This window comes from Elaeis guineensis, chromosome 11, assembly GCF_000442705.2.
Source record: "Elaeis guineensis isolate ETL-2024a chromosome 11, EG11, whole genome shotgun sequence".
NCBI classification, from domain to species: Eukaryota; Viridiplantae; Streptophyta; class Magnoliopsida; order Arecales; family Arecaceae; genus Elaeis; species Elaeis guineensis.
The window spans coordinates 114,136,628-114,147,488 of NC_026003.2; the positions used below are offsets into that span (position 1 = coordinate 114,136,628).

Here is a 10,861-nt window from a genome sequence, read left to right on the forward strand (position 1 = left end):
TTTCCATGAATATATATGACATTCGAATTAATATATATGACTTCTTAATGCCTTATATGATTTCCTGTGAATATATATCACATAAGGCATCAGAAAGCCATATATATTATTCAGTATATCATATATATGTATAGAAAGTCATATATATTATTTAGCATGTAATATATATTCACAGGAAGTTGTATATATTATTTAAGATGTTATATATATTGACAGAAAGTCATATAAGACATTAGGAAGCCATATATGTTATTCGAGATGTCATATATATTCATACAAAATCATATATATTGTTCAGAATGCCATATATATTCACAGAAAATTATATAAGACATTACGAAGTCATATATATTGTTCAGGATGTCAGATATATTCAGAGAAAGTTATATATATTATTTAGGATGTCATATATATTCATAAAAAATTATATAAAGTATCAGAAAGCCATATATATTGTTCAGAATGTCATCAATATACATGAAAGTCATATATATAATTCAGGACGTCATATATTTACGAAAAATCATACAAGATATCATGAAATAATATTGTTCCTTCTTTATTTTATGGAAGAAAAGATATTTTCGTCACTAAAAATTTAAAAAAAAATAGATGGTATTAAATATTTGTTCTATCGTTAAGTATGTTACATGCTTTAATGTAATTAGATCGTGTGCTCCATATAAATTTTATAGCACCACATGTGGTGTACAAAGACTTTCTCTTACCACTATGTAAGGCATAAAAATAAGCAGCCTACATGCACAAGGCACCTGGAAGGCTTGGGCAGATGGAAGAAGTAGACATCTCATTTAGCAAGTTGAGAGCATCGAAGTGGTCTCTTTAAAAATTATTTGACTTAGAGCTTATTCAGATTTTTAACTCAAAATTTTATAGAATTCACATGATTCAACCATTAAAAATATTGAATTATAAATTGACTAAATCTATATTTTTAAACATTTAGGACCATTTTTTAAATGGACTGACCCAAATCATATAGGAAGCAAAAAATGATCTTATTAAAGTGATTTTGTCTACCCGTAAGATTTGGATCTGTCCACTTAAAAAATGACCCTGGATGCTTAAAAATATAGATCTAACCAACTTATAATCCAATATTTTTGATAGTTGGACTACGAATCTCATAAAATTTTGGATCCAACCATTCAAACAAACCCTCGTAAATATTGAGATCCTAGTTTTAAGCTACCAACATATACAGGGTGTGCATCATCCCCAGTGGCACGGCCGCAATTTAGATGAAGCTATCCCTTGCCCTCTTTCCAAGGTAGTGGAAAAAAATGTAGAAAGATATCAGACATACGGGAATATGCAACCTAAACCAGCACCATCAACTATTCTTACAGAGCCCCCATCCCATATTGGCACGTTAAACTGGGGCTTGGGCTGCTACTGAGTCGATCTGCTTCAGAAAGACTAAGGATTCTTACGGTGCTTGCGGACTTTTTGCCCCAATCGTAACAAGTTCTAACAGAATCGAGCGATTCACTCACACCTGGTACCGTTCACCTTAGAGAAACCCATGGATTAAATCCATCAGGGAACGCTTTAGTGAGACATGTCTTAATTAAGAAAATTTATGCAGTGAACGTGCCAGATGTAACTTCTGTCACGTTAAGATTTTTGTGCTATGTTAGCAGGTGGTCTCACAAATGAACAATGCTTCCTGTTGCAAATGATGGTTCTGCTATGGTTTGATACCAGTCTCTTGTTTTCCAAAAAAAAATATGCATTGATGTGCAAATGCGCACAGTCAAAGGAAAAAAAGAAAAAAACTGTTTTGATGTCTCTGAACTTTACCCTGCATTTTTGTCCTACTCTGCATTTTAGTCAAATCTTACATGCTAGCTCTATAAATTTATTCCTAGACATTAACTTGTAAACAAGCTTTCAATGCTTCAAAATATATATTATGAGTGGCGGTCAAGGGTAAAACAGCACACTTGAATTTGAGAATATTTTTTAAAAACTTAAAACTAATCAAGGACATCTCCATACTGAAGGGCACAGGGCAATTATCTTGCATACTTCCAACCATGATAGCACATTTGGGGTTACGTTTCTACTTGGGACGCCTGCGGTCATACACTATGTCATCCAAGTTATCTTTAATCTGGTTGGCCACTCTGGCAAGGTTCCTGGCCACAGCTGAGGCCACCAACCCAGCATTCCTGGCAAACCTACATCATGACAAGCTTTGGAACATTATTTTTTGTTTAAATGATTTCCGAAAGCAGAAAGTGAAAGATGCAAATGCAAAGCACATGCTTACTTGCTGAAGAAATCCTGCCCTGATGACTGCGGCAGCCTGTAACCTCGTGGTTGAGAATGAACAGAAGCATCTAGAACATTGCCAGGGCAACAGATCAGTATAGCAGCTCTTTTTGATATAGCAGCTTTTGGGTGGGTGGGGTGGGGAGGGTGTTGGAGGGGTGGAGGAAGATCAACTCAAAGTAAGAACATTCTTGATGTTCTAGGGTCAGTGGCTCGAGCACGAGGTCAGGCAGCAAACTATCAGGATAAGGGTTTGTTACATCTATGTGATTTTAATATTAATGGTTGTGTTAAATTCTCTTGTTTCCTCAAAGTTCTCTAATATGTTGCTCACAGCAAAAGTTGCAAGGAAAAGTGTTCCACCAAGAGATCCTTCATATCTTTGGTGCACTTCCAGGCTGATCAAAACTGGAATTGAAGTGGATATACACATAAAATGATCCCTGAGTGAATATTTCTAGAATTAGGAGACACTGTTTTAGGCTTGTAATGATGCATCAAATATGTGTTCATGCAGGGGGAAAAAAACTAATATACAATAGTCTATGAGTAGGTTTTGGCATTCTTGCTTCCTTTTCAGTTGTCAACATTACATACACGAAAAAGTGGGGAAACTCGTGTTGATCTTGTGAAACAATTTACTTCCACAAAGTCGAGTCATCTTCCACCCCACCTCCTCACCACCACCCCCCCCCCCCCCAACAACCCAACCAAACAAACACCAATACCCATTTCTCCTCTCTTCCTGCACAGGTGGGAATTTCTCTTGAAGGCATAACTAATGAGGGATAGATTCCAAAGAACTTCACCCGGGCTAGTTCTTAAGGAGGTAAAAAGCAACCCCACCTCATTCTTGTTCCCAAGACTTAAGAGGATCTAATATTTCCTAGCCAGCAGTAGAGCACTCATCAATCATTCCGGAGATCAAAAACTCCATTAAAATTCAGTTAAGAGGTCCACTACGAAGAGCGTGTTCTCCTACATCCTTCAATGGCATCAAATGAGGAAGAGGGCTCCCTCCTAACAAAATGATGCTGGGGGAAGAACCCTAATAAAACTAGAGCTAGCCATCAAAATGTTAGGACTAACTATTGGAATTAAATCAAGCACTCTTAGGCTCAAAAGTTATAAATAATATATTTTCCTAACACTTTTAAGCATATTATGTCTACCTGGGCAAGTGTCCCATGCGGAAAAGCTTACTCGGGAAATTTGGAAAACATATTATCGCTTCCATCTGCTATATTGTTAACTACAGATGAACTGATAACAATTTAAATCCCACGAAAGCTCCAAGTTTAGTCACTTGCTCCAACATTCAATGGGACATGTTTTGCCATCAAACTATCCAAGGTTCAGTTTTATATCCCACAACCTAAACTAATCAAGACGTGCTTACATATCCTATCAATAATACACATATAAGCTGATAGTTGATAGAATTCACGAATTCAATACATATACCTATACTAACTATCCACACAAGCAAGGAAGGCAAAATTAGAATTGGGACCTGTGCCGGCCACCCAACAGTACAAGTCGGTACAGTTCCATATCGGACCAGACCGGTGCGAACCAATATAAAGGAGAAGAAGGGAACCAAAGAGGAGGAAAAGAGAGAAAGAGAGGAGGGGGAAGAAGGGGAAGGGAGAAGGGGGAGGGTGAGAGAGGGCAGCTAGAGGAGATGCCTGTGGTGGCCACAGGCAGGCCATGGGCGCGCTCGGAGGGCTACCAAGACCTCCACTTCCTTCGTCAATTCACGACCGAGAGAGAGAGGAGAGAGGAGGGAAGAAAAGAAAAAGGGGGAGGGGAAGATGCCGGAGAGGCTGCTGGAGGGCCTCCGGCTAGCTGTCATGGCTGCTAGATAGCAAAATCTCAGCTTGCAGTGCTACGGGCATGAAATAGGAGCGATCACCCCTATTTTATGGGATTTTTTTAAAAAACTCCAACTACAGTGAAGCCGATAATGGGTATGCCAGCTTCACTGTTTCTAAGATATTTTTTTTAAAAAAAATTCTTAAATAGTGAAGCTGGCAAACCCATTGTTGGCTTCACTATTCATCGCTGCTTCTTAAAAAATGCGATGACTGAACATGAGTAGTCACCCCTGTTCAGCAGTCGCAGCTCCATCCGATGGCCACTCAACGCCCTCTAGCAGCCTCTTTGTCCGCTAGGCCTCCCTTCGGTACCATCACTCCCCCTTTCTCTCTTTTTCTCTCGATTAAACATCTTATCAAATGACACCGAGCCGAGGAGGCCTCCGTAGCCCTTCGGCGGCCTTAGTAGGCCACCGTCAGTCTCTGGCAGTGTGGTTCCCTCTTTCCCTCCCCTCCTTTCTTTCGCTTCCTCTTTTTCCCTCCCATCCTCTCTCTCTTCCTCTCTCTCCCTCTTTTCCCCTCTCCCTCCTCCGATGTTCCGATTTGCTCGGCCAAACTATCCCGATTTACTGCTAGTACAGCTTAGAACGTCCTGAACCGTCCAGTTTGGGACAGTTCAGCAAACCTTGCACACAAGCATTGCTTATGTTATCATATAAATAAGTACCCTGTCTTTTACAATACCTTCCTTGTTGTGAACATGAGCAGGCACCTGATCAGCAGTTGATGTCCTTCTATCCATTAATATCTGCAACATTTACTACAATGATTAAATAAACTGGGAAAAAAAGAGCTTTGAATTTATAACATTTTGCATATAGTAAAGACAACATAGTTTAAACTTTTCAGTCTGTGCTTGAAAAAGCTTGATAATTTATCAGTAAAAGCAGAAGTCTCAAAGTTCTATATTTTACACAAAAGGAAAAGAGGTAGCTTGATAAATATGGCAGCTTTCAATAAAGATTTGAGAATTTATGTACTTTGAAGAATAAATGGAAGAACGATATGAAGCAGACCAAATAGAATAAACAATTCACACAACGCCCATGTTTAGAAACATAAAGAATGCACTGGACAGTAAGAGCGCAATGAAAACTGCCAACAGCTATGAAATATGTATATTACAAGTAATAGCAAATTAAAGTTTCAAAGGGAGGTACTGACTCATGACAAACATTGACAGAAACAAGCAGCAGAGAGCTTAAAATATGAAATGCAAAGTGTAATGCATAAAGTCATTGATTAAGAAAGCACCGCAAGAAGAAAAGTAGATGGAAAGATAAGAATACAGAGAAGAAGAGGTCAAATGAAGACAAATGAAATTCAAAGTTGTCTGGGTAACAATATGATGATGAAGGAAGACATAATTATCAAAATCTTATGATGAAGGAAGATATGCTAGACATAATTATTATATCCTAGCTTTGTAGGGAGAGATTGACCAAATGAGGTACATAAATGCACAAAAAAAAAAAAAAAAAAAAAAACACTAAACATCTTAAAATATGAAGTACAGTATGGAGAGTCATTAATAAAGAAAGCACCATGAGAAGCAATATAGAATGGAAATCAGAATACAGAATATAAACAAGAAGTGGTCAGATGATGACCAATGAAAGGCAAAGTTGATTTATAAGTTTCATCTATTGATAATATATTAATGTTAGATGATCATAGCTATAAACATCCAAACATGGTCTGCTCAGGTTGTCACTTATATGGGACATCATTTTTCTCATTTATTTGATGATTTCAAGTAAACTTTGTCTTAAAATCTGCAAAATAGTGTAAATCATAAAGTGCACAACAGTTAACTTGTATTTGCTTGATCACGTCTGATGCTATATTGAACAATGCCCCAGGGTCCAATTAACAAATCCCAGCATCAGCTGCCAGGTCAGGCAAGCTGACAGGTCTGGCTGGAGCACAATACTGAAATGTTTTGAGCCATACCAACCAGTACATCCTGAACAATATTTTCTTGTGACAAGTACATAAAGTTATACAAACAGAAAAAAAAATATATATAAAAAGTATCATATTTATTCAAGATAATTTCAGACTCATGAATATTATATACATTTCAAATCCATATCAAACAAATAACATTGGCAATCTTAGTATATAAAATTAATGTGATGATCTTGAATGCTTTTATTTTAGCTACATATTTAACCAAATTTGCATTTGGTTTAAGTAGGAAATGGATGTGCTCTCGCATCTTTATTTTTGGATGAACTTTAGTTATTTTCTTCAGAGAAATGTGCGCCAATGCAAAAATCATACTTTGTTTTTAAATATAAACCAAGTTAGACATGCATTTGATATGGCATAGATTCACAAGAGAATATTCTTAAATTTACTGTCTATTCCATTATCCTCCAATCGAGCAACATTTTTCTTGCATTTTCCAGGAAACCAAATCCAAATTAGAGAATTCCTCTGTGCTTTCCTGGAGGAAAAAAAAAAACTCATTTTTCAACCTTATTTATTATTCTGTCACATTTGTCACAAATGAATAGACTTAAATATCCAAGTCAGGAGCAGCCGAAGAACTGATAGCAAAATAACATGTGGACAGGTTGTTCAAATGGAGAGGCAAAACTTGATAATAAGAGACAATCAGAACATCTATTAGCATCATCAAAGAAGTGAATACGACATATCCTAGCAAAAATAATCCACACATGCTATGTTTAAATTATCTTCCGTAAACTACCTTGGTGGTGGATATGAGAAAAAAATCTGTCCTGAAGTTCAGAAAACAATGAATATGGAAATTGTATGTGAGACCAAAAAATGTCAAAAGGTAAAGCTGTCTTTCTTAAACAAACTTTCTCATATTTGAGAAAATAAAAGACAATTGGAGCACCTATTGACATCAATAAGGAAGATAAAGTTATATATCCTTTACCAAAAAAAAAAAGTCCATTCACATCAAAATTTTCTTTCGTTAACTAACTTGGTGGTAGTACATGAGGAAAAAAAATCTCAGTCCTGAAATTGACAAAACAAAAACATGGCAGTTTGTAATGTGAGACCAACAAAATGTCAAAAGTTAAAGCTGTCTTTGGTTGCAGAGTAAGTTATCCTAGAGTAAATAGGTTAACTTACTTTTAAACCACATTACTTTGGAGTAAACTACTCCACCCTATAAGGTGGAATAGTTTCCTACGTATCCCGTTAGAGTAACTCTGCTTACTTTACAGTATACCTATTTTGTCCTCAGAACAAAGTGGCATGCAAAAAAGCATCTGGTAGGTTAAAATGCAGTCAGCATATTAAATCTTATTCAGCTTTAACCCCAAACAGAACATAGGGTTTAATTGAATGCTAAGGATTGAAATATCAAAAGATAAGAATCTAAAATCAACAAACTAGTTTTCTAAGAATAGTACCCTACATCTGAATGGAAATTTGTATACATGGGTTATCCTATGAGAGACTTGAATCATTTATTAATTATTGATTTGCATATTACACTAAGCGCACTAAGTATCATGCAGTGCTAACAAAGAGCAAATATGGCACAGTTACTGCACAGTGTATAATGCTGGCATTTGTTGCACCAAATAGGTATAATATGCACAGGTATGAGCCCAAATGTTACAACACATGCATTGTATGCCTACCCTGCTTTGTGTTGCTTTAATCACTAGTTGCATCACTCATGCATGAAGCAGTTCTCTCAGATCATATCTTAGTATCTTTAAAGTAATCGTATGCCCTATTATGAATTTAATTTGTTACTAGAGCTTCTTTATTGTGCTATTGTCTGTGTGATATGACATAATTCTAGTTTATGTCGGTTTGTGTATTGGAATTCTTTGGTTAATTGCATATGTTCAGGACTGGTTCATCAACAATTAATACAGATCTTTAGGACGACTTATGATGCTATATTTGAATCTTCAAAAACATGTCTCCTCTCCACTATAAAGTAATTTAAGGAGCCTATATGCAAAAGGAAAGGCTTTTCCTCTTTGTATCTTAATATTCAACTTATATAACTTTAAACAGGGTCGTGCATCATCTTGTGCTTGTGGAGTGGTAGGTATGGTATATATTGGCCCAATGGCCCCTTGCTAGCAAAAGCATGATAAGTCTTGCTTCTATCTTGCCACAAAATTGGGTTAGTTTTGAGGCTCAATGATTGAGAAAAATTAAAGTTCTCCGGCTAAGGAAACTACTACAGCAATGTTCATGATTTGGATATAGCATATAAACTAAAAATTTTGATGTTTGTGCATATTGGTCCTATTTTACATATAAAAATATGGTATTAATGTAAGGTAGCAATAAATGCAGAAAAAATGTGCAGAAATTTCATGCAACAAATCATAAATAAATAAGAGATAAGTACGCCTAATAATAACCTCAAGGCCAGCACAAAATGGCAACTCAGCTTGCTTCTCTCCCTTCTCCATGGAACTATCTTTGTTACTCAAGAAAACTGAGTAACCAACACAAGCATATTTGAAATCTGACAGGCTATGACCTTCTTTAGTAGCTTCAATCTCAGATTCCTTTACAGTGTAGTTAGGTACTGGTAAAAGGCACAAATGTAAGAATATGTAGTGGTTTCTGAAATAAAATTGCATGGGACAAGTTTGCTAGCAAGAGATTGCAAAATAAAACTGAATAACAGCACACTGCTAAAAAACAATATTTTCTATTTAACTCTTCAATTAAACTAAAGTTAAGAAATGAGTTAAGGTAAGAACAATAGTAAAAGTGATTTTTTTTTCTTTTTTCTTTTCTTTTTGTTTTTGGTGGTGAGGGCACCACAGAAAAAAGATTAAACAACCACTTTCGCCATTCATTATGTACAAGAGCATTGTCCTGTACACCTACAGGTTTGGAGATCTACGTAGACAAAAACAAGTTATAAAAAAGATTGTTATCTCAATGCGCATGTCTGTATAATTAGTATTCAAGTTTTATGTAGAATTTTTATTCCATGTGGTGATTGAAGCAAATACTTTCCCACTGCTTCCTCACTGATTCAGCATAATGCACTGTCCAATTTGTATGCCAAATCTTAATTGCAAAGTAATCTAGATATTGCTAACAAGGTAATCACGAAGAAACAAAAAGATGCAAAAAATGGCATCCGACAAACCGGTATCCTGGTTTTGTTCCTGAATAGATGAAACCAATTCTCGGTCACAACCAATCTGGCTAAGCTACACAACAAGCAGCAATAACATTCTCTACGTGACCATCAATGTCAACAATTCCTGATTCATGAATGGATTTCCATTCCTGGTTGTTTAAAAGGCTCGAGCAATTACAAGGTCAAAATAAAAGGACAGTTTCACGATTCATCGTATGCTCTCCCAAATAAGATGGATAGTGAATGAATCTCTTGAATTGGACCCCCTATTCCAATTCATCTGCTTGCATCATTAATTCCTTTCTTTTGGTTAATTTAAAAGTAGAAAACACCCAAAAAAACTTCTTTTCCAGATCACTGTAAACAGGTAAGCAAAATCAAAAAAAAATCCAAAGAATCTGGCAGAAAAGCGACAGCAAGACTACGAGAAGGGTGGGAGACGGCGAACCTTGTGGCAGGGTCCTGGTGATTCCAACGCAAAGCGGGTTGCGGGCCTCGGATCTGAGGACCGAGGAGTAGTAGAGGTATCCTTTGCATGACTTGGCCTTGGAGGTCGAGGCTGGGCTCGGGCTTTGGCGCGAATCGCCGCCGCCGTCCGACGAATCCCCCTTCATTGCGCGCGGGATTTCTTTTTGCCCTTGCTCCAATTTGCCTCACCCTAGTGGATCCTAATCAGGCGTAGAGGACGGTGATGGTTGTCGATGGAGCCTCGTGGGCGGACAGGATTTAGGTTTAGTTTGTTAGCAGACAATCTATTCAGATATTTGAAAATAAGCTTATTATTTGATATATCTTTTAGATGATAATTTAAATTATCTTAATAATATAAATTATCTTGAAGAAAAATGACTATCAAGATTATTATTTATTTGATGATATTATAAAAAAAAAAATTAGATAAAATTATGCTTAAAAAATACATATAAAACCCACCTCATCACCTCTCCTCCCCAATAGCTCTCATTCTTTCCTTCTTCTTCAAACTCTCATGTGCCCTCCCCATCCTCGATTATCTCCCCTCCATCCGTGCCCTCATTATCTCCGACTATGGCCCCCAATCCTATATTGGCATTGACATCTCCTCCCTCATCTCCATCACTGCCATCTCCGACGACGACGACCTAACCACCGCCCCTTCCTCTCGTTAGACATATATTGAGAATTTTGATTTAAATTTAGAAAATAAAATCAAAATTTTCTTTAGTAATTCAAAATTTCATAAAATTTTATGAGAATATTTTAGAAAGTTGATTTCACATTGATAATTTGATTGTCATATTAAATATGTCAATCAGAATTTATTACTTGCATGTATCAAACATAATAATCAACATTACTGATAATCTAATAGTGGCAATCTATCTTGAAGGCAATCTACATTACTTTCTAAGATTGGCTGGTGGTGCACTAAACGCAACCTTAGATACCACCACACAAATAAGATGTGTCTTGGATAGTCCTTATTCTAAAAGAAAACCAAAAATCATATAGTGCGAACACTAACAATATCATATAGGATGACTTCAAAATTTATCATAATTTTTTTAGCATTAATTTTAAAAAATAAATT

At 36.4% G+C, this 10,861-nt stretch overlaps 1 protein-coding gene across 1 annotated transcript; it reads right to left on the reverse strand.

Annotated features, from left to right (window-relative positions):
- Positions 1-1,900: 1,900 nt before the first annotated feature.
- Positions 1,901-9,999, reverse strand: LOC105054059 (uncharacterized). The gene is made up of 5 exons (XM_010935453.4): positions 9,740-9,999; positions 8,552-8,721; positions 4,860-4,923; positions 2,297-2,366; positions 1,901-2,204 (listed from the first exon to the last, which is right to left on the reverse strand). Exons 1-5 carry the CDS (start codon positions 9,903-9,905, stop codon positions 2,087-2,089), a joined length of 588 nt encoding a protein of 195 aa, XP_010933755.1. The 5' UTR covers positions 9,906-9,999; the 3' UTR covers positions 1,901-2,086.
- Between the last annotated feature and the right edge of the window lie 862 nt (positions 10,000-10,861).

What these genes read in the sequence shown, in the direction of transcription:
- LOC105054059 (XM_010935453.4), bottom strand. Translation starts at nt 9,905, where the DNA reads ATGAAGGGGGATTCGTCGGACGGCGGCGGCGATTCGCGCCAAAGCCCG. An exon ending in CACCAGGACCCTGCCACAAG is followed by an intron (nt 8,722 to 9,739) that starts GTTCGCCGTCTC and finishes GCCTTTTACCAG; the next exon opens with TACCTAACTACACTGTAAAG. An exon ending in CATTTTGTGCTGGCCTTGAG is followed by an intron (nt 4,924 to 8,551) that starts GTTATTATTAGG and finishes TAAATGTTGCAG; the next exon opens with ATATTAATGGATAGAAGGAC.